Here is a 25,388-nt window from a genome sequence, read left to right as displayed (position 1 = left end):
GAGGTGAGAAATTTTATCGACATGTCATCTGGCTCATTCCTCGCACTTACGATGCACTTTTACTTTCACATTTCTCATCAGCATTGTAGAAGAATAGTTACCAAACCATAACGTAATCTGTTCCATACGCTACTAACATGTATCATAAACAAAAATATATTTATTTGATTGTCGAAGTCTGTTTGCTAATATTTTCAGAATTATCACAGGTGTTCGTCACCGAAAATTATAACCGACCATAGAAGAGACGTGAGCTATGATGTCGGAGGTAGGCATGGTCAAGGTTGTGTGCCCTAACTCTTTTAAGTGAACGCGTGACCCCACAGTGATGAGCAGACGCTAATACCTGAACACTTTATTTGAACAAGTTTACATTTACATTATTGCTGTGGCAGTGAAGGTAAGGGGACACAGAGCAGTGGGTAGGTGTAGGCAAGCCTAAATCATGCGTATGTTGCAAGACATCGACAGTTTATCCTAGGTGTGGCTAAACGTGGTCCACATTTATTGAAAAACAGACGGTGAAGAAATGTTTAGGCGCCAATCTTTAGATCAGATAATCAGTATCAGTCATCCGATATAGATCTCCACACATGCCATAAACTTTAATTAAAACTATGAATAAGATACTCTGTGCTTGATGAAATTTACTTGGTTTATGAGATTTATATCTGTTTTACAGACTTTTTTAGAATCGCACTTATGTTCTTATATGCTTTAAAGTCTTATAGTTTTTTTTATATAGTAATTGTTAATTATTTTTCTGTAAGTACAAGATTACGTGTTTTTTTTTTTTTTGCCACATTATATGCTTGTTAGTTTACTAGTTGATTTTCTATTAAACTTAGTTTTCAGTAATGAAATGATATATATATATATATATATATATATATATATATATATATATATATATATATATATATATATATATATATATATATATATTCCTATGAGTCCACGGGGAAAATGAAACACGAAAAGTTCCCAAGTGCACTTTCGTGTAATAATCACATCATCAGGGGAGACACAAGAGAGAAATATAACAGTCAGTTGATATACATCGAAGAGACGAAGCTAGGACGCCATTTGGTAAACATGTGATTATATATATATATATATATATATATATATATATATATATATATATATATATATATATATATATATATATATATATCCCTGGGGATAGGGGAGAAAGAATACTTCCCACGTATTCCCTGCGTGTCGTAGAAGGCGACTAAAAGGGGAGGGAGCGGGGGGCTGGAAATCCTCCCCTCTCACTTTTTTTTTTTTTTTTTTTTTTTTTTCCAAAAGAGGGAACAGAGAAGGGGCCCAGGTGAGGATATTCCCTCAAGGGCCTAGTCCTCTGTTCTCAACGCTACCTCGCTAATGCATATATATAATACTTTTTTCTTCATACATATTCGCCTTATCCCGCGTTAGCGAGGTAGCTCCCTTCCCTTTTAGTCGCCTTCTACGACACGCAGGGGGTACTTGGGAAGTATTCTTTCTCCCCTATCCCCAGGGATTATATATATATATATATATATATATATATATATATATATATATATATATATATATATATATATATATGGTTTCGGTGCATTACACATGACAGCTAGAGACTGAGTGTGAATGAATGTGGCCTTTGTTGTCTTTTCCTAGCGCTACGTCGCGCGCGCGCGCGGTGTCTGTGTCTGTGTGTCTGATTGTTCTGATTGTTCTCAAGCTTGGAAAGTTTGGTTAAATCAAAACTAGAAAAAAATCTTAGTTCTTGTATGCAACAAAATCCTCTACAAAAAAATTAAATCATGAGTGAAAGTGGATAGTAAGTGAAAGCTGAGTGAGTGAGTCGTGGGAGTGAGGTAGGGAGGGATGTGTGACGTCACCTTAGCTTTTTAAGATCTCTCTCTCTCTCTCTCTCTCTCTCTCTCTCTCTCTCTCTCTCTCTCTCTCTCTCTCTCTCTCTCTCTCTCTCTCTCTCTCAGGATTTTCAGTCCCCCCCCTCGCTCTTACCCCTTTTAGTCGCCTTCTACGACACGCAGGGAGTACGTGGTATAATATATATATATATATATATATATATATATATATATATATATATATATATATATATATATATATATATATATATATATTATATTTCTTTTTCTTTTTCTTTCATACTATTCACCATTTCCCGCGTCAGCGAGGTAGCATTAAGAACAGAGGACTGGGCCTCTGAGGAAACATATGAATGTGTGTGTGTGTGTGTGTGTGTGTGTGTGTTGAGAGAGAGAAACCTGAGAACAGGAAAGAGGATGCGTAAACCTGGTGTTGTGTGGAAGTGCCTTGTCGTAGGTAACCAACTTCTGGACAGTCTGATGTTGGTAGCGGAGTGAAGAGACGGTCTCAGGTGGGGAATGAGTCAAACAAGGAAAGTGAACGTCTTTGAAAGGAGGGAGAGTGAAGTAGATTGTGCAGTGTCATACAGAACAGAGCTATGCAGAAGGGCAGGGTTAAGGTGGGTGAACTGTTGGAAGAGAGTTTAGGATTTCTGGGTTCAGTGCTAGACAAACATGACACCGAAGAAGAAATAAAGGAGATCTGGTCATGGGAGGAAGTTGATTGGGTCCATAGAGGTTAGTGTGAAAAAATAGAGTATGATGTGACCATGAAAAAACATGAGGGTCAAAGCAGGTCTACCCACGGGTGTGAAACATGGGCAATAAATGGAGCAGACTGTTGTAGGGTTTACGATGCTGGATTGAGCTGCTTCCTAAAGACAACATGGGTATGATTTCATTGCAGAGTTATCATTGATATTATTATTATTATTATTTCTTTTTCTTTCATACTATTCGCCATTTCCCGCGATAGCGAGGTAGCGTTAAGAAGAGAGGACTGGGTCTTTGAGGGAATATCCTCACCTGGCCCTCTTCTCTGTTCCTTCTTTTGGAAGAAAAAAAAAAAAAACGAGAGGGGAGGATTTTATTAGTATTATTATAATTATTGACATTATTGTTATTATTATTATTATCATTATTATTAGTATTATTATTATTATTATTATTATTATTATTATTATTATTATTATTATTGTTATTATTATTATTATTATTATTATTATTATTATTATTATTAATGTTATTATTATTATTATTATTATTATTATTATTATTATTATTATTATTATTATTTTGAGAAGCAGTGTTCATTGACGGTTGAGACTATAAGGTTTTCAGAATATATACCACAAAAGTTTCCAGGAGCTCCACCCTTTAAGCACGTTAGTGCCGTACCCATGGTTATGTGGTCGTGCTTAATGGTCGTGCACAGTGGTTGCATGGTCTTGCTTCAGGGATCAGACACTCGGAGTTGAGTCCTGTGCATGGAGACGAGACTTACACAGGCTGGTCAGTACATTGGTCTGTACCGGCCTAACACAAGGACGAGCGAATGAAATAATCGATTTAACTCCCGCTTAGCTGTACTCACAAGGCGATACCAAACGTTTCTACACCACTCCATATGTACTTAAACGTTCATATTATCAAAATCTATACAGGATTTTCAAATATATTGATATTCTACCTTTTCCCTCAAATTAGTACTTGACATTTTTTTTTGGTTTCGTTATAAAGTTACAATGAAATTGACCCTTTTCGAGAGGCATCTAAGGGCGAGCAGAGGACCTGGCAACCCCCTTCGTCAGGTTCGTCCGTCTGTGAAAATGTTGATCGTTTTGGACGGGGGCGCAGAGCCAGGAATGCTCAAGAGCAAGACTTGTTCAGTGCGGAGGGTGGTGACGTGGCGTGAGGGAGGAGGCGGTGTCTGCCTGCCCTGGTTGTCCTTGGCGCCAGGTTTAGGCTTGCTTTTTGAAGATCACGGTCATTGCCACAGACGAACCCAATTCACTGTGTCTGTGTCTGGCCTGACCTGCTGAGTCAGCGGTCGTGTCTGTGATCATTACCGTTGGCTGATGCATTCGTCACTTAGGAGGATGGGCGCCTCCACCTTATGGAGAATAATCAGGCAGACGGAGGGAGGAATTGGCCGGTGTGTGTATGTGGGCAAGTTGCCATCACCTTAACCCTGTAACCTATCTGCTTCTTCCAATTGCTCCAACTGAAACTGTTCACCTTCGCCTAAGGCATATATGTCCCCTGCTTAGTACGATAGAGATGTTGATACTCAAGCTTTTCCCTTTTCTTCAAAAAAAAAAAAAAGAAATGTGTTTATCGCGACTTGCACTTGTGGGTGTGAGTGTCACGAAATCTGATATTTAAAAGGTGCACGTTGTTTTTATTGTCTTCCTCTATTTTGTACAGACAGATGCGTTTGAGAACAGCGCCTCCTGATTACCACATTGCGTAATAGGTTACTGTATCTCGAGGGGGTTCGATAAAGTTATCATCTTTACAGATACGTAGGAACAACAGTGACTGTTGTTGCCGTAGTTCTGGTAGCCTTTCTGCTACATCAGTACTCGATAGGGAAGGATGAATTACACTCTTGATAACGAGGGTGTGTTCCAAGTGGTGGCTCTAATGTATGGGTGCTGACGAGAGTGTCCAGCACTCGTGGTGACGTAATGCTCCCCTCAGGCAGCGTTACGTAAAGAATTTGATTGCATCTGAGATCGCACTATCCTCCCGTTATTATGTAATCCTATGAATATATATGATCCTTTCGTAGCGTCGCACGTTTTTGTATTAGACTGGTGGTTCCCAGTGCAGCACACAGGCCATGGGTGCAGCAGGCTGTGTGTGTGTGTGTGTGTGTGTGTGTGTGTGTGTGTGTGTGTGTGTGTGTGTGGACCTGATCCACGCCAAGGAATAAAGGAGTTAATCATCATGATAGGTAGATAGGTAGGTTCACATTGCACAAGGCAAGAGATGCATGCAACCTTGCAGGGTTACATGTATGCTGGTGTGGATGGTTATGGAGCCGTCCCAGTCTGGCGCCACCACCATAACCTTGTCTTGCCCCTTCAAGCACACACGCCCTCTCTCCACCATGACCTTGTCTTGCCCCTCCGGGCACACACAGTCTCCCTTCTTCCCTCCACCATAACCTTTTCTTGCCCCTCCTGACACATATAGCCTCCCTTCCTCCCTTCACCATAACCTTGTCTTGCCCCTCCAGACACACACAGCCTCCCTCCCTCTCTCCGTCCATCCACCATAACCTTGCCTTGCCCCTCCAGCCACACACAGCCTCCTTCCCTCTCTCCCTCCCTATACCATAACCATGTCTTGCTCCTCCAGGCACACACAGCCTCCCTCCCTCCATCCACCATAACCATGTCTTGTCCGTCCAGCCACACACAGCCTCCTTCCCTCCCTCCCTACACCATAACTATGTCCCATGTCTTGCTCCTCCAGGCACTCACAGCCTCCCTCCTTTTCTCCACCATAACCTTGTTTTACCCCTTTAGGAACACCTAATCTCCCTCTTTGTCTTCCTCCTCCCCCTTCCCTCACCAAGCACACATATCCCTCTCCCTCCCACCCCCATAACCTAACTCACTTGTTACTTCATTTGGACTAATGCAGTCAACCCTTTGATCGCCACGGTATGACCCCTTGCTTGACCAGGATACGTGTTCACAGCGGTACGACCCTTGACCAGAATCCATGAATACCACGGTATGACCCCCTTGAGCAGGGTCCACGATTACAGCGGTACGACAAGGTAACTACCATTTAGAACTGAACGACAGTACGGCGTTTACCACAAAGTTACGACCCCCAGAAGACGACCTTTTAAGAACCACGGTACGACCCTTGATGTCGGTGGTACGACACCTTGAGCACGGTGACCAAGCCCCTTGACCTGACCCACAAGTGTCATGTCAGGTATCACGCCATTATATTTATGGATCCAACTGTGTGTGTACGAGGGTGTCTTACCACCATATTTGTCTCTTAATGGTAACTGTTAATCCTTCATTTTCTACAAAGGTTTTATGCAAAGACCTTCTTGTATCAGCGTGTGTAAAAGGTCATCCTGGAAGTGAATGTGTTGATAGAAAATACTGTTTCTTCTGATTTTTTTTTCTATATTCATAAGCCAGTTCACATTCAATAATCAAGTCACAGGCTTCCTCAACTTTCAACCAGGAGTCGAAGGAGTCTCTTGAACTGCTCCTGAGTTCGCCATATCTTGCAATGACAAGTTTCTTCATTGCTTTCGAGAATTCTTTTCGTTGAATTTGTTTATTTGTGTGTGTGTGTGTGTGTGTGTGTGTGTGTGTGTGTGTGTGTGTTTGATTTTTGCAGCAAGAACGGCGAGTTTATTTTGCACTCCTACTCAGTATTGTTGGCTGTAGCGTAGCGCCAACGAAGATACATAATGCACTTGCGGAAGAGGTCCAGGGACTGAGCCTCAGCAAATAAGTTACAAATACATAATGTATGAACACTTTATAAGGACTTGATAATAGTTAATCCATTAAATTGTTACCTAATAAGGGAACTTTACTCTCATTTTTTGAAGTGCGATTTCACTCGATGATTTTAGTTAATATTTGAAATTTTTTTACATTAAGTTCTTATCTTGTAGATAATATCACTTTCAGCGTGAATGAAATGTAAATTTATGTGATATGTATTTATTTGAGCTCCCAGCCTCTGGATCATTCCGAATTGGATTTTATCATTTTCACGTTAATTATATTTTTGGTTCTATGTATAGATTGTAATTTCTCGACAGTTGGATACGTATGTTATTGATGATAATTTATACGCAGGGTAGTCAAGTTGTCATGGCAGTAAGGGTACCTTGCCTGGAATGTAATGTTTTGTCATTACGAGCCTGGAGAACAGATGTCTAAAGTGAGATCCCATGATGACACCATGTAAACATGACTGACTACTGAATTCCTGTCTTTAGTTAGATCTTCGTACCGGTGCAGTATATATATATATATATATATATATATATATATATATATATATATATATATATATATATATATATATATATATATATATATATCGATATTCCTATAAATAGCAGTTCGAGGAATAAGTTGAGACATTTGTTAACTTAAAATGGTGGGTAAAGATGGAGGTCAGAAACCGTACAGAGCAGCAGTCTTCAAGCGCTCCCTGTGGGGCGTCATTCGTTATAAACATACCACTACCTAACACGCCCACGTCACTTTACTCAATAGCGTCTGTATTTCACAGTTGTGTACATCGAAGGATTCCGTAACACTAACAGAAGTTGTGATATACATATCATTATGGGAGTTCTAAGGCAAAGCTGGTCACAGGGAAATGATAAATACATCAATGACAGGGATGGTTTTAAGGACGTGGTTATGCTAAAGCCGTCTACAGGGAATTCATGATGAGTACGTGACTGAGAGTGTGGAGAAGGTAGGTGGCGTAGGGAGAGACGGGCCACGCGGTACCGGTGCAGGAGGCGTCACACTAACCGGCCCAACTTTTCTATAAATAGCAGCAGGTATCACATGCGAACCACACACACACCGCCCGGATTTTACCGTCAGGTCGGATTCTCCTAATCTCATAATTACTGTAATTTCTCCCGCATTATTGAAGGGTTTATACATATATGTATGAATGTCCATGTATTATTATTATTATTATGTTATTATTATGTATAGGCATATAGTGCGAACGAAGAAATAGGTAAAGAAATGGGTGAGAGAAATGGTTTTTCGGCAGATACGGCCCGCTCACACATACCGCGCGGGATGGTCAAGGTTTGTTTACGTCTTAAGTGGCCGGCTCTCACTCCTCCAGCTATAGACCTGTTTACAAACACGATTGCCAAAGCCATGGATTACCCCGCCCTTCAGTGGTCGTACTGTTTTGACTTATCTTCTTATCAGAGGTTGATGAAACAATGAACGATGATTCATCTCGGTTCTTTTTCTGTCCCGCTACTGCACGGGGTGAATGCAATATATTTTGCTCGTCACTCGTCTGAGTATTATTATTCAGTATTTTGCAGTACTGTATGATATGATAATATAATGTATTATTTTATAATTACATTCGTGTCAAAACAACTTCGTCTGGTGATATATCTTAAATGAATGATTTGATTTAACTGGATAACAGAATCTCTCTGTATTACATCGTTAACACCACCACCACCACCGCTGCCAACCCTCTTGCAAGAACTTGGTAGTATTGCAAGTTGGATTTAGTGCGTGGTTTTGGTCAGGCGTAAGTAAATACACTAGATTCTTCCTTCGCAGTGTTAATTGCTTAACTGTACTAAGTCTTGTGTTTGGTTTCTTTCCTTTAGACAGAAGCATTGACTGATCTATCGTCGGCTGTCTATTGGCCATTGATCAATAGATCTCAAAAATAGCTAGGTGTAATCAGTTTTTTTTTTTTATATAAACCTTTTCACATTTTACCACCTGAGCAAGTAAACTTCTGGAACAGACGAATGAGAGCTGTAGAGAAAATCTTAACTTGCTTAGCTTGCCTTTCAATTTTCAACGCGAATATCCTCACGCAAAACAGTTGGCATTGCAGTGATTTATGATACTTTTTTATCTGAAATTTCATGTGGGATTTGTAGATACGACATATGACCTGTGAAATCGTTATGCACCGAGTTGTGCATCGCTGGCTAGGTCTGACCTTGGTTCTACCGCCGGCTGGACCTGACCTTGGCACGGTTCTAGATTCATTTCGTGTAGAACATTCTTGAGATTATTAACATTGTGAATGATAACGTGCACTGTACAAACAAGAGATGCATCACATGTATCCCTGTATATAGCAACTTTATAACCGTGCCCATATTGCTGCAAATTGTAAGGGAGATCGGTATTAACCAGATACAGTTACCCAATATAAATATTACAGTGATCCTAGTAATGCTCAAGTTATCATTTATGATTTTATTGTGCTGTGACAATGACAGTTGTGAAATCCTCATGGTAGATATCCACCAGCCGCAGTTCATTTTTCCTAAATAGCCGTACATAACTAGTGTTCTTGGTTTGTCTTACTCTATCCTGGAAACCCCACATGATGAACGTAAATCTGCTTCCCCAAAGCTGGAGCTGTTATGTATGTCTCTAGGATTGTTCTTCCAAGCGAATGTTCTGTAGCTACCAGGAGTCTCATGCACCTCACCTCTCGTCAACCATTCCATTTCATCCACCATGATGTTGCTGACCACTTTCTGTTCTGCTGGTATTATTTTGGCCAGAGCTCTCGTGAACTGTCTTGCACTTGCCACAGCCGCTAAGCCTGGACCCTTGGCAGGCGAGTGGCTGCTGCTTCCCCTAGTTACTTTTTGGTGACCAGCCACACGAGGAATAACTCGTTGCAGTATCTCCCTTTTTCCCCCAAACACAGAGCGAAGATGAGGAGTTTTCTTCGTTATTCCGTCTTTCCCTCGTGGTAGTTTTCCACCTGTTGAGAGTCAGGTCTTGAGACACCTTAGTAGCTCAGAAAATGTATCCTTTTTACTCATACTCTTTGTTTTCCTTTCATTCGAGATTATTGTGATTGGTAGCACGTTTTGACCGTGTCATTTCGGCTAATATATATATATATATATATATATATATATATATATATATATATATATATATATATATATATATATATATATATATATATATATATATATATAAATATATATATATATATATATATATATATATATATATATATATATATATATATATATATATAACCTCGTTAAGAGTATTAAAACATGTTAATACAAACATGTACAGAAACAGGTAGTCAATGTACTCACACACAGCATTAATTCTTTTTTTTCTCGTGAAACGTTACGCATGTTATGGGCGTCAACTGCTGGACCTATTTACCACAATGATAGTCAGTGAATCTGAATGCATGACAATATTCCTAGAAAAAGAGTTCCTTAAAAAATGTTTTCGTCAATGGGCCTCGTAATGGAAATTCAGTATGTATGTAATTTTTATTTAGCTGTTTCTTCCATATCTCTATGTATACATTTGAGAGACCATATAATATCTCATGTTACGTATATATATTTGATGAAGATTTGAGTATAATTGTGATCATTCGTCAGTCAGGCGAATAGTTTATATTTATTTTAAAGTATCCTATAGACTTCCCTATTTTCTGTGTGCTGGTGCGTGTATTTAGAAAATGTGGAAGGGGAAACGCAAGGAATATATTCACCCGTATAAAAATGCGAGTGAGTTATTTTAAGTAAGATATACAAGTTCACCGAGGATAATCTATAAACTTAATTGCATCTACATGTTTCTAATTTAGTCCTCGTAATATATGCAAGGTGAAGAGTATCAATAAAAGTTACATAAATATTGAAGTAGATACAAAAAAATATTACTTTCATAATGACAAAATAATATTACAGGGCTGAGCAGAGTTTTTAGCGCCAGTAAAGAATAAAAAGACTATTAAAAAGTTTGTAGCGCCAGTAAAGATTGAAAAGATTATTATCAAACAATAAGATCACAAGCACTAAACTGACTCCATGAAAATTATAATTCTTGTAACTTGAAAACATCTTTAGTTTGACGTTGACTTCATGGTGGAAGATCATTCCAACCAGTATGATGCATAAACGAACTCATACGAAAATGCCCCTAGTATATGTACACCTAGAACACGCTAAATCACTAGTTCTTGTTCCTTACCTATGTTGACTATGAACCATTTTAACGTTACGTCTCATATATTCTGGGGGTATTATCATTTACGATGTTATATTCATGTCTGCATTGTAATTGTTCTGTATTTTACAGGGAGAATACTATCCATACGAGGAATCCCTAAAATTATTTTGCTTCTTTCGTAAAAACTGACCTTGTTTCACTTACCATGATTAACTGAGTCAGCAAGGTTCATTCCATTGTTTCTTGTTTGTCATGATATTCATCAGAAAGATGAAAAATGATTAGCTGTTGCCCTTGAGCACAAGATCCTTGGGTATGATGGCCTGTTATGTGACATGATCCAGTCATAACCCTAAAGGTAGTAGGTACCGTTGAGCTTAAGGCTTTGAAAATGAGAGGTAAGGATCAAGATCCCCATACATACATTCCACAGTACATGTAGGCAGTTTTAGTATTAATGGTTGCTCTATATCTGTTGAATATCAGTGAACTCTGCCAGATAATATTCAACGTATCTGAACCATTGTTCGTTTCATGCTTTCATCCATCTCCACCTCCCTAGTTATATTTCCATCCATCTCCACCTCCCTAGTTATATAAGTTAGTAGATGGTGTGGTAATTGTTCCATAAAGCGCTCGCGAGATTTTCTCCCGTAAAAGCTAGGCTAGGCTAGGTTAGGTTAGGTTATGGAAGAATATCCCGACTCATCCATTTTACCGACTGATGTCATGTAAAACGCTCGGAACAACATCTACTGTGTGTGGGAAACTGTTCATGAATTCTTACACAAAGCCTTAACAATAATATATGATTCTCGGAAAGCTCACACTGCATATTGAATCTTTCGTAGTTTTCCACTGAAAATTCCCTCACATCTAACAAAGTCCCCTAGGTATTATCGCAGATGCATTAACGAAAAGCATGAGTCCAACACTGTTAATGGTTTCTCTCTGTGTTTACAGCGTGGAGTGAACACTGACAGTGGCAAGACTACACAAGAAGCAGCCTTCGACGGTATCAGTCAGTAAGTACACTAACGTAGTTCACCTTTTCTTGGTTATATATATATATATATATATATATATATATATATATATATATATATATATATATATATATATATATATATATATATATATCCAGGACCATTTTTTATGAAAGAGCCCAGCTGTTACCCAGGACCTTTCAAAATGCTCCTGCAGTCCAAGTTTGCACAGCTTCAAGTAGCATGGAAATACACACTTCTTTGGAGTGAGAAGTTTCCCTGACGAGACTGTACTCCCAGTGATATAGCCTCGTCAAAGTTGACTCTTGATTCACGGTGTAACCTCGAGCAGGTGGAGCCCGGTAACACACACACACACACACACACACACACACACACACACATAGATATGGGTTGATGTGTCTTCTGGATGTAGAAGATATTTTGCATTTTTTTTTTCTATTTTGACAGTTTTTAGGTTGAGAAAAGGACCAACTTACAGAGGGAGACTGACAATAGAGGGCAGGAAAGATTAGAAAGACCAAAGTCGGAAGCAGATCACCAGAGCGTGGAGAATGTAGGGGAGGAACTTAGATCCTAGGTGGGACAAGCAGTACACAGGAATTTGAGTAAAGCCGTCGAAAGAGTAACAAGCACTTTTAGAGATGAAGTAATCAAGGAAGTACCTGAGCTTGTTAATGGAAGGTTTATAGAAGTACAGATAACACACGTCCAGTGCTTGCTTGCTCGCCATAAAACAAGATATAAAGTTGGAGACACATAGGATGACTACCACATTGAGGGGTCTGGCTGAAAAGTGGTTGGCATCAGATTTAGGAAGATTAGTAAAGGTGGAGGTTGGTAGACATAAATCATTCATTATTTTCGGCTTGGAAGATAGGAAGAAATGGGATTGAAAAAAAAAAGAAGGAAATACGTCGTAAAAGATTGCTGGAGGCTATGGGAGAGCCAGGAACGTCTTCCAAGATTAAGGAGAAGAATGGGAAGTTATAACCTAAGACGTGAGTAGGGGGGGGGGGCGACCAGTTATGGTTGCATGGCCAGTAAAAGTGAGCTAAGCTCTTGGTAACGCTGGAGGCTTTCGATTTCCCCACCTTGGAACAGAGAAGACTGAGGGGTGACCTAATCATAACCTATAAGTTAGAATTTTATGAAATCGACGAAGTAAACACTGGACAGTTCCTTGAGATGACATAAGATGAAATTAGGTAAATAACTTGTAAATAAAAGTGTAAAGGAATACGTTTATAGAATAAGAGTGGTGGATAAATGGAATAGGTTGACTGAGGTCATGGTTAATGCAGACAGCATACGTGAATTTAAGAGGTTTTATGATAATGAAAGTGTTCAAGAAATGCGGATCCATGAGTGTAAAACTCTCTCCTTATACAGTACAACTAGGAAATCACACACACACACACAGTGGTCGATAAAATGGCTCCCTGGCATAAGGTAGTGTGTGTGTGTATGTGTGTGGTACCTGTATATAATGTTAAGAGACGGGGCTACACGAGTGTAAGAATATGCTAGAAACTAGGCGTGTTCATACACAATAATCACACTGACTATGAGTTAGCCCGGACCCGTATGGGTTCGAATTCTGGACGTGGCAGTTGGCCCACACCCTCCCTACTCAGGTGTTCCTCCTTCCCTCGGGGCTGGCCATTAAAATGGTATGTGTATTAGATTGGTTTGTGTGTGTGTGTGTGGTACGATTATACAATGTTCAAAAGGCAACACGGGTGTAGAACTCTGTGTAATATACATATAGTAATAACACAACTGGTTTAAGCTTGGGAGTGTTGGTGTGTTCCTATACATAAGATTGAAGATATGACATATAAACAAGTGTAAGATATGAGACATGAATGTAAAATTCTCTCCCCTAACACACACACACACATACATATTACCCTCATTCAGTGACTGTTGAAATTATTCTCTCACGTGTGTTTAGGATTTGCTGATATTTGGCGTAGAAATAAGAGACAATGAATATAATAATTGTTATATGAACATTAGATAAAGAAAAACGTATTACTAATAGAATTAAAAATACCTCATTATAGTTACAAAATCAAGTAGTCTTCATGCAGTGCTGTACAAAAACATTAAGGTTTTATAGTACATGGAAGTGAATCATATTTTACCGTAAACATTTAAATTTAAGTTTATTACACATTTTCATTCCTAAGTTGATAACATCAAAATCAGGAGTTGGATAATGTTATTAATGATAGTCGGATTTTCAGGTTCCAAGTTGACAACACCTTCCTGCATGATGAAATAGCGGAATGGTAAGTAAAGATATGCTGCTGTTACTTTGTATCATTTGTGGACAACTTTTGTATATAAAGTGCAGCAGAACACTGAGAAAGTGTTTGGGTAAGTATAGAGGGCACCATGCCCTCTGTTATGGGTATGGACTAGTTATGTATTGGGTTCTTAATTACCAGTGAAGCTAAGTCCAAGGCCATTTTTTTCCCCATTCTATTTAACGAATATATTGAAATTGAGTGAGTGAACTAGATTTAGCCTATGAATTACTGTAAAACATAAGCTTAGCTTATTTGTTACCTCAGAGTTAAACCCATTTAATTGGATTATATACGTATATCTTCGTCCTTCATGTTGGATAACTTTTGGGACTACCCAGGGAAGGAACTAGTACCAGCTGGCTTATCTAGTCACGTAAACACCTGACTGGCTGTGAACTGTGTTGTGTGGACTGTGCTAATACCTGTAGTAGATTTGTGTATATATTCCGTAACAAAAACTCACCAGATGAAGAAGGATTTCGAATTAATACTACAAGAAATAGAAACATGAACGCTAAGATGTGGTTCACCAGAGGAGAAGATACGTAGTTGCAAGTTGGGTACCTATCGCCCAACGGATTGTGTAAACCTTTGGTTTTTTTGCCCTCAAATGTCTCATATAATGAGTGATCGCCTATAGTTTAAGTGATTTCCGCCAATCAAAGGGGCCATCATAATGGCTGCTGCTAGTGGTTGTCTTTCACTCGTTTTAAGGCGACGGATCGGGTGCTGTAGTCATCCTTGTTTATCTAGGCAATTTCACAAGTCATCCAGGCCGTGGAATAAGGATGAAAAGACGATAACCAGTACAACAGTTTTTGTTCAAGATGGTACCAACATTGAGGAGTTACCAGCCGTTGTTCAGATTATCAATGGAGAGTTCAGGCTATTTAGTAATGGTAAAAGTCAAGCAGGTAAAAAGCTTGAAGGACTTGGGCTGGAAATTCCCCAGGTTTCTAAGAATTTATTTAGATACATCAATTTTGAAGAAGAACAAGAGATGATCCTTGGATTTATGAGATGCACTAAAGTTGCTGATGTATTTAAATTACTTGAAATATGTCCTGAAGCTGAAGTTACACCATCAGTTGCATTGGCAGTGATCAAAAGAATATTTGAATTAGAAAATAATATAGAATACCGAAATCAGGGCCTAAATCAGTATCCAGAGGAATCGCCATTCACTTTCACCAGAGGAGCAGTAATGAAACAATTGATTGAAATTGTGTGTGGCAGCACAGATCCTCAGAACTTAATAGACGCTCTGAGAGCAATGGGTCGTGATACCTACCAGGGTGACAAACTTAAGTACATGGAAACCCTTTGCACAGAGTGTATCTTGTTAATAACAGAGGGAAAGATGAAGATTAATCAAGTGTGTGAAGCTGCAAAGGCCTTTTACAACCTGGGAAATGTTGGATCCAGATATGTAGAACAAATATGGGTTGGAATAACGGACAAAACTGAGGAGATCCAGGAGAATGAAATATGTAACATTATGAATATTCTCCCACTTGTGAAGAAGAGTCGTAAGCACCTTTATAATGTTGTTGAACGAAAAATGGGGAATCTGTGGTATAAGCTCAATTCTGATGATGTAATTAGAATTTTACACATTCTTGTACAGCTTAAAATGACAAACAGTCGAATACTACCTATGCTTTCACGGTGGACAAATTTAAACATCCATGCCCTTACAGAAGGTAATCTTCGTTGGATTGTGTACTCATTTATGAGTTTGAATCATACAAATTCTGATATTCAGAAAGCACTCTCCCGATTCATGAAAGCCAAGAAAGTGAACATTAATGATTCAAGTTTAGTTGCTGTAATCATGGATTACTGTGTCAAAATGCGCATAAGTTCCCCTGATATTCTTGACAATGCTGGGGAGTACTTTGTAAAGAATTCATTAAAATTATCAGTACCACAAATCAACAGTATCTGCCGGGCATATGGATTGCTTAACTATGAACCCCCTAATGCCTCAGCATTTTTCCTTACTTTTGAATTGCACCTTGATGAAAAGTTTATGCAATTTCCACCAGAAGTAATGATTGATTTACTTCTGTCTTGTGTGTATTTAAAAAGATATCCTCTTAATTTTGTAAAGAAGGTCTTTAATCCATATTTCTTTGACAAAGTTCACTCTTTAGATTCTTCAGAAATGAGGCTCACTCGCACGAAATTGAAGGTTCTTGACAAGGCTCTCTGTCTAGAAGCGCCAAATTATAGTGGACCAATGCTTCCAAGGGATCATGCTGCCAAAAGCTTTTGGCGTGATGCAAGAATTATGAGGAGTGTTAACATCATCCAGGCTCCCCTTGTTGAAATAGTGGGAACAGAGGAACGCATAACTCGATCTGCTATACTACCAAATTTTCCTGGTACAGAGTTGTATATTGTAGATTGCATTGTTGACATGGTTGGAAAATTATCTCTGCCGTCCTTCAAATGGAGTAATACCAAGTATGCAATTTTGATTCATCCTCCTGAACACTATATTTTGAATAATGATACACTGGTTGGCCCACAAGCAATGCGCAAACGTCATTTGGCCTTATGTGGCTTTAAAGTTGTAAGTCTCCAGCAGGAAAAGATTATCAGATACCGTATGTATCCAGAATTGCTTAGGAACTATATTGAAGAGATGATGAAAAGAGCCTCATCCTAACCACTGAGATATAGTTAATATATGACATATGTTCAGTGTAAGGAGATTAGCTCTCTTTCGTACAAAAATTTCATAATGTATATCTTCAGAAATATGGAGGCTTAAATACTCTAGTCTAGTCCAAATATGCAGCTCTTTAAGAATTTTAAGGTACATTTAACTGTCTGTGATATTAGTGATATACTTGACATAAATAGAATTCATCAATCAAGAAGTGACCCTGATCTCTCGAGTGCAGCTCCTCCATATGTAATCAAGGTATGTGTTTTAAAGAAATATTTTTTCACTCATTCTCAGTGCTTACATGTATGGGATCACATCTCTAGGTTGGAGGTATTGAATACCTGAGCTTGTGCTCTGCACATCACCTATCACTATAACGCTACAAACACCATTTCAACATCCCAAGACCCTTGATGCACCAACCATAAAGAAGACATCAAGCTCTTTATACTCAGTTGCTGATTGCCCTGCACTTTTTGCAGACAGATGTACACATGACAACACAATACTTTATGACCTATAGTCCTGACCAGTGGACATAGCCACCTTCCTAAATACTGTAGGAGCCTTATAATGATAGAGGGGACTCCAGAGGCAGGAAGGTAAGGTATGATATATACTTATTTATTATACTTACTATACTTTGTCGCAGTCTCCCTCTGTAGTGAGGTAGTGCAAGGAAACATGAAAGAATGGCCCAACCCACCCACATACACATGTATATATATACACCACACACACACATATACATACCTATACATTTCAACATATACGTATATATACATACACAGACATATACATATATACACATGTTCATAATTCATACTTGCTGCCTTTATTCATTCTCATTGCCACCCCGTCATACATGAAATGACAACCCCCTCCCCCATATGTGTGCGAGGTAGTGCTAGAAAAAGACAACAAAGGCCACATTCGTTCAAACTCAGTCTCTAGCTGTTATGTATAATGCACCGAAACCACAGCTCCCTTTCCACATCCAGGCCCCACAAAACTTTCCATGGTTTACCCCAAACGCTTCACATGCCCTGGTTCAATCCATTGACAGCACGTTGAACCCAGTATACCACATCGTTCTAATTCACTCTTTTCCTTGCACGCCTTTCACGTGAACCTCCTGCATGTTCAGGCCCCGATCACTCAAAATCTTTTTCACTCCATCTTTCCACCTCCAATTTGGTCTCCCACTTCTCGTTCCCTCCACCTCTGACATATATCCTCTTTGCCAATCTTTCCTCACTCATTCTCTCCATGTGGCCGAAGCATTTCAAAATACCCTCCTCTGCTCTCTCAACCATACTCTTTTTATTACCACACATATCTCTTACCCTTTCATAACTTACTTGGTCAAATCACCTCACACCACATATTGTCCTCAAACTTCTCATTTCCAGCATATCCACCACCCTCTGCACAATTCTATCTATAGCCCACGCCTTGCAACCATATAACGTTGTCGGGACCACTATTCCTTCAAACATACCCATTTCCGCTTTCCGAGACAATGTTCTCGCCTTCCACACATTTTTGAACGCTCCCAGAACTTTCGCCCCTTCCCCCACCCAATGATTCACTTCAGCTTCCATGGTTCCATACGTTGCCAAATCCACTCCCAGATATCTAAAACACTTCACCTCCTCCAGTTTTTCTCCATTCAAACTTACCTCCCAGTTAACTTGTCCCTCAACCCTACTGTACCTAATAACTTTGCTCTTATTCACATTTACTCTCAGCTTTCTTCTTTCACACACTTTACCAAACTCATTCACCAGCTTCTGCAGTTTCTCACTCGAATCAACCACCAGCGCCGTATCATCAGCGAGCAACAACTGACTCACTTCCCAAGCTCTCTCATCCACAACAGACTGCATACTTGCCCCTCTTTCCAAAACTCTTGCATTCACCTCCCTAACAACCCCATCCATAAACAAATTAAACAACCATGGAGACATCACGCACCCCTGCCGCAAACCGACATTCACTGAGAAACAATCACTTTCCTCTCTTCCTACTTGTACACAAGCCGTACATCCTCGATAAAAACTTTTCACTGCTTCTAACAACTTGCCTCCCACACCATGTATTTTTAATACCTTCACAGAGCATCTCTATCTCTATCTCTTTCAAAGTATTCTTCCCCTTTACCCCTGAGCTTTGTTTCACTCAGAGCCAGAACATCCAAGTTTCTTTCCTCAGACATACTACCTGTCTTTTCTCTCCTCATCTTGGTTTCACCCACACACATTCAGACACCCCAGTCTGAGCCTGTGAGTAAGATGAGCACTCCCCCACCTGGCTCCTTATGTTTCCTCATTTAGAAATTGAAATATAAGAAAAGGAGGGAATAAAGAAATGGGACCTTCTTAGTACACTGCTGGAGGAGGATTTTAGGGGCTGACTCTGGGATATCCAGTGTGGGACTAGTGTTATTTCTATATACCCACTTCTGGATAAAGTTTATAGTCTCGTCCACTCATATGTTTATGAAGAGGGACTCGACATCAAGGGAGGCAGTTGTTTCTTCTACAGTAATGGTCAAATTAGATCCAAGAAGTCGGTGGCAGACAACAGACTGTAGTGGCTAGGAACAGAGGTGGTCAAAAGTTCACTCAGACTTTTTGCCAGCTTATAGGTAGGTGCAGGAATCTGGCTGATTATAGCACAAGGAAGGTTATTAGGTTTGTGATTTTTTACATTCTGATACGCATATCCCAAACCATAATCTCCAGACAGCTTTGCAAACTTAAATCCTCTCTTCTTCGTTTTTACTGTGTCTATGGCCTGGTTCACTTTTTTCTCGAGGTTCTTGAACAAGTTTCTTGTGATCCTCCAGAACTTCGTTATTATGTTTAGGATGTGTCCATCATTTCTCCGTACTCCTCAGTCACTCTTCCATCATGAGGATTACATAGAAAAGATGGGCAACATCTTAAATGATGTAATGAAATACTGGAGGATAAGAAACCCAACCCAGGACCTCAAGAAGAAACTGGACTAGGCCATAGACACAGTAAACAAGAAAAATGGAGGATTTAAGTTTGCAAGGCTGTCTGGGGATTATGGTTTAGGGTACACAAATAGGAATGTAAACACTGACATCCCTAATAATTCTCGTAGACCTATAATCGGTCAAATTCCCACGCAGACGTATTAGCTGGTAAAGAAGTTGAACAAACTTTTTAATGCCCTTTGTTCCTAGATACTACAGTCCATCGTCTGCTGCTGACTTCTTGGACCTGGATCTTGTACCACTACTGCAGAAGGGACAATTACTTTTCAAGATGTTGAGCCCCTTTCCACAAACATGCCAGTGGACCAGACTGTCGACTTTATCCTAAGTCAGGTTGACAGAATTCACGACACTCCCGTGCTTGATATCCCAGAGTTGGCCCCTTAAACTTTTCTCCAGCAGTGTTCCTAGGAGGCCCCATTCGTGTGTCCCCATGGACTGATGTACCTTCAGATAGACGGTGTTGCCATGGGTTCCCCATTGGGAGTGCTCTTTGCAAACTTCTACATGGATCCTGTGGCGATGGTTCAAAGAAATGGAGAAGCCTTTGATTTACTGTCAAAACATTGACACTGTTGAGTTCAAGACATAGAGGACCTGCAGGAGTTAAGGAGGAGGTTTATGGAGACATCAGGCCTCAACTTCATGATAGAAAATAGTACCAATTGTGCCCTCCCTTTCCTGGATATATTATTAAAGGAATAGGACAACCCATTTGACTCCACTGTTCACTTCAAAGCTACCAATCCTGGATGCTGTCTTAATGGCAAGACTGAGTGTTCCCTACAGTAAAAGGACTCCATTATAAAGGCCTGTGTGAGGAGAGCTGTATCCCACTGCTCATCGTGGACCTCTACCAATCAAGAACTAGACTTGGTTACTCAGGCCCTAGTTGACATTAGATATTCAAACAGGGAAATCTGTGCCTCAGAGGTTCACAAGAGCCTGAAGAAATGGTAACAAGGGAACCACACAATTGTTGAAGAACCTCTCACTGCTGAGGAGTCTATAAGCTTCCCTGGTATCTGGAATTAGCTCAGCCTTTCCTCCTTTCTATTTGTGCTCTACTCATTCCTTGCTCACCTTTACCTAGCAAAGGCTGGCTGGCGGGAGTGTCTTTACTACCGCTCATCTTGAAGCTCTTTTGATTTTTGTTACCTTTCATCAAAATATCCATCCCTCTTTTAAAACATTCCCTCTGTATTTGGGGCTAGGGGTACCCATGTTCCTGCTTCATCATTGTAAATTTCACAGAACCTCTCACCTCAGTGCCCAGAATCCTGGCTACTGAACTCCATTTTCCACTCTATATTACCATAAAAATTGTTGAGGTCTTTCTAGTTTCCACAATTATATGTGTTTGTGTGTATGCATACATACATGTTTGTTATTTTTATACTGGTTTACATTTATTTGTGGTTATGTGTATGCCTGTGTGTACCAGTATGTTAGTCAGTTTGTGAATATGTCTGTTTTAGTGTATGCTTTCTCCATTGTGTTAAAAATATTTAATTTCATTTACTCTACTTCTTTTAGCCGTGTAACAAAGACCAAGGCAGAACTTGAAGTACTGAAGTTTGCAGCCACTGTGTCTGCTGCTGCCCATCGTACTGTTATGCGTCAGATTCGACCTGGCATGAAGGAGTATCAACTTGAGTCCATTTTCCAACACCACAGCTATTATCATGGAGGATGTCGCCATCAAGCATATACCAACATTTGTGGCTCAGGATGTAATGCTGCTGTGCTACATTATGGTCATGCTGGTGCACCTAATGATCGAACTGTGAGTTGTATTACCTAATTTAGCATTTTTGTTATTCTATAATCTTTTGAATGCATTTTTTGTGGGGGGGAGGGACTCAAGTAGGATATTGTGTGGGAAAGCTTCAAACATTTGATTCTTGAACATTATCACACTTCAGAACAAAATGTTTGTAGTACGACATATAAAGTCTTATTTCATTATAGCATGTGATTTTTTTTCTTTATCATTTTACATGTACTATTAATAAAAAAGTTTGGGAGTGTGTGAAAGGAGGAAATTAAGAGTAAATGTGAATAAAAGATTAGGGCAAAGGGATGAGTTAGTTGTGGTGTGAGTTTGAATGGAGAAAAATTGAAAGTGAAGTGTTTTAGATATCTGGGAGTGGACATGGCGGTGAAAGGAACTATGAAAGGTGGGTAATGGGGCAAAGGTTCTAGGAGCACTGAAGAATGTGTGGAAGTCATTATCTGGGAAGGTAGAAATGGGTATTTTTGACAGTATAGTTGTCCCAATAATATTGTATGGTTCTGGGATGTGTGAAGAAAGGTTGATGCACTGGCAATGGGATGTTTGAGGACAATATGTGGTGTAAGGTGGTTTGATCGAGTAAGTAATAAAAGGATAAGAGAAAATTGTGGTAATGAGAAGAGTGTGGTTGAAATAGCTGAAGAGGGTGCTCCGAAATGGTTAGGACATACGGAGAAAATTAATGAGAAGTTGACAAAGGGGATATATGTGTCAAAAGTGGAGGGGAAGAGAAAACCAAATTGGAGATGGAAGGATAAAATGAAAAAGAGGAAGTGGAAGAATGAAATGAAAAAGTGGATGTGAAAGGATGGAATGAAACAGGTTCTGAGTGACCATGGGCTGAATATATTGGAAGGTGAAAAGCTTGCATGGAATAAAGTGAATTGGAATGATGTTATATATAAGGGTCAACATGTCAGTGGACTGAACCAGGGCATGTGAAGTGGCTGGGGGAACCATGCGAAGATCTGTGGAGCCTGGTTTTGGACAAAGGTCTATGTTTTTGGTGCATTGCACATGATGTACTGGAGATTGGATGCAAGTGAATATGGCCTTTCTTCGTCTGTTCCTGGTACTGTCTCGCTAACATGGGAAATGGCAAATAATAAGAAAGAATTCTATTTTTTATACTCAATTGCTACTCCCACTTTGTCGAGGTAGCATAAAGAACAAATAACAGTGGCCTCATTTGAACACAACCAGATGTTTCATATATGTTATACTGAAAGCAGAGCTTTTCATTCTTAGCCAGACCTCACAGGCTATTCAGTGATGTACCTCCACTGCTTCACGTGCCTGAGTTCAACCTGTTAACAGCACATCGAGTGTACCTTATTGCATTTTCAATTTACTGAGGTAGCATTAGGAATAAACAAACAATGGTCTGTTTCTCATGCATCCAGTCCTTGGCTGTCATATGTGATTAACCGAGACCAAATCTACTAAGAATATTAGCCAGAGCCTAATCCCACAGACTTGTATGGTCTAACTTGACTCTTCATGGAATAACTTGATTACCTCAGTGGCCTAGTTCAACCCACTATCATGTCACCCTTTACATAACATATCACTTCAACTCATTCTGTCCATTGCAAGTCTCTGCCTCCTGAATGACCCTATACCCCAAGGCCTCCTTCACTCCATCCTTCCATCTCTTTAGCCACCCTTTCTCCATTGCTCTTGACTCATAATACTCTGTCACTCTGTCAGTATCTATTCACTCATTCTCTTCATATGTCTATACCATTTCAGCTTGCCTTGTCAGTCAGACTATGCTAACAACCACTCATTTTTTGGACATCTTGCTTTGTCTTTCATTTTTTCATTTAAGGCCCGTCACATTCATCCATTACTGTCAGTACTACTATACCTTCAAACATGCCCATCTTTGACCTTTCGGACACTGATCTTTTCTTCCACACGCTTAATGTACTCATGGTCCATAGACTGTTTATTTGTTGTATTAATTAGAGGTGTGATGGAGTATTTTGTAATATTATGGATATAATAAATGTACATATTCCGTACATTAGGAGAAGAGAGATAAAGCTAGAAAGAGAAAAAGGGTCTTGTAATGATTGCAAAATGGGCCTTAAGGTATTTAGGGGAAGATATGATATATAGAAGGGGCGATCAGTAGTTAAAGATGAAGTTTGTTGATGAAATTGGTCTGTTGATAAAACATAAGTGGAAGGGTTTTGTTTTGGGGGTCAGGAGCAATAAGCATGGGATTACTGAAGATGAAATCACTGTGTAAAGTGAAGAATTATATGAGTAAAGGAATGTTTGTAGATATGAAATCACTGTTGACTACTGTGAATGTTATGGTTGAAGAAGATTCTCTTTCAGCCACCTTAGACTTATGTAGATTTGATCAAAAATGGTGTAATAATGGTATACACCACCGTGTCTGTTTTTTTTACATTGCCATTTTGAATTTTCAGAGGTAGGGTTTTGATCAGAGGATTTGAAGACCTTTGCTTGATGTTTTTCATAGTAGTAGATTTTTGGAAATGGCCTTAAGAGGTGTCAGAAAAATGCTAATTTTTTTGTCTAGGAGTGGGGCAAGGGAACATTCTTCTGGACCTATCCCTGCACCACCATGTGAAAAATTCTAGGAAATCTAGGTAACACCTTATGTGATGGTTATGATGATCTTAAACTACCTGCTTTGAATTACAGTACTTTGTTCATTTTTAGGTTTAGCAGTTTGAAACCAAGTTGAACTGAAGATCATGTTACTATATCTATAATTGTCTTTAGAGCTTGTTTAAAAATACGGTATCTATAAATGTCTTTAGAGCTTAATCAAAAATATAAAATTTTTCAGGTAAATGATGGAGACATGTGCCTTTTTGACATGGGATCAGAATACTACTGTTACACTAGTGATATAACATGTTCCTTCCCTGCAAATGGAAAATTTACTGAGGACCAGAAGGCAATCTACAATGCTGTTTTGAGTGCATCACGTGCTGTAATGGCAGCAGTGAGGCCAGGAGTTTCATGGGTAGAAATGCATCGCCTTTCGTATCGAACCATGCTTACCAAGCTTAAGGAAGCTGGTATTGTACAAGGTGATCTGGATGAGATGATGAAGGTTAGAAAATTTTGTTTCAGAGTTTGATGAATTACTGAGCTGTTCTTAAGTTGCAATGGAATAGAAATATTGTTCTCGAAATTTTCCTTTCTTTTTATTTTACTCTTGAAAGCCAGGAAGGGATCAATCATTAAATTATCTCTAATTCCTGTCAGTGGAATTAGAGGAAGAGTTAAATGTCATTGTCAGTAAACACCTTGGCATCTTTCCACTAACTTTATAACCCAAGAGCAGCACATGACCCGAGGAAATATCTAAAGCGTGCCCTTTCCATGTACACACCAGAGGAAAATCCCTTTAAGGTAAGAGATGTGCATTGCTAAGTTTGATGTATAAAGAGGAAGTGATTTAGTATATTCCTTTAAAAGATTCATTGCATTATTCATTATATAGGTAGTTTTAGTTTCGTAGATTTTGAAATGTTATGTCCCTTTTTCTGAATGTACTGATGAATTTAGATATGCTGTGTACATCCTAGGATTTCCCCACACCATATTACTAATGTACTGAAGTACACTTTACCATGTTGAAACTGAAACATGTGTCATGACAAATATGTTTCTGAAAGAAAATACAAAAAAAAATTATTTTATATGTCTATATGGAGAAGTTCTTTGTAAATATTAAAATAGTTAATAGACCTCTTGAAAAGTATTGGATACACTGGAGCACTTGCTGATGAAATGTAAGCCTTTCATTGTAAAAGATTCTTCTTTCTCTTTTTTGAATTTTGTCCCTTTACATTTACGTGGTAGCTCAAGTACACATATAATCTTAACACTTAAGCAGTGGATGCCTATTCTAAAAGAAGTAACGGAGCAAGAAGCCAAATGAGGAAT

General features: G+C 39.2%; 1 protein-coding gene across 2 annotated transcripts in view; it reads left to right on the top strand.

Moving 5' to 3' along the window:
• The window catches only part of Dip-C (dipeptidase C), a 399,836-nt gene that overhangs the window by 366,711 nt on the left and 7,737 nt on the right, over window positions 1–25,388 (top strand). The window contains exons 5-8 of one of the 2 annotated variants that reach the window (XM_071681611.1): window positions 11,588–11,649; window positions 13,884–13,928; window positions 21,191–21,440; window positions 24,280–24,549. In XM_071681611.1, coding sequence (XP_071537712.1) covers window positions 11,588–11,649; window positions 13,884–13,928; window positions 21,191–21,440; window positions 24,280–24,549 — 627 coding nt within the window. Of the gene's footprint in view, window positions 1–11,587; window positions 11,650–13,883; window positions 13,929–14,271; window positions 16,882–21,190; window positions 21,441–24,279; window positions 24,550–25,388 lie in introns of those variants that run through there. The other variant, XR_011715059.1, reaches the window with a different exon arrangement.

The sequence above is a fragment of the Panulirus ornatus genome, chromosome 33, assembly GCF_036320965.1.
Source record: "Panulirus ornatus isolate Po-2019 chromosome 33, ASM3632096v1, whole genome shotgun sequence".
Lineage (NCBI taxonomy): Eukaryota > Metazoa > Arthropoda > Malacostraca > Decapoda > Palinuridae > Panulirus > Panulirus ornatus.
Note: the sequence above shows the minus strand (reverse complement) of the source record. Positions and strands in the feature narration are given on the sequence as shown.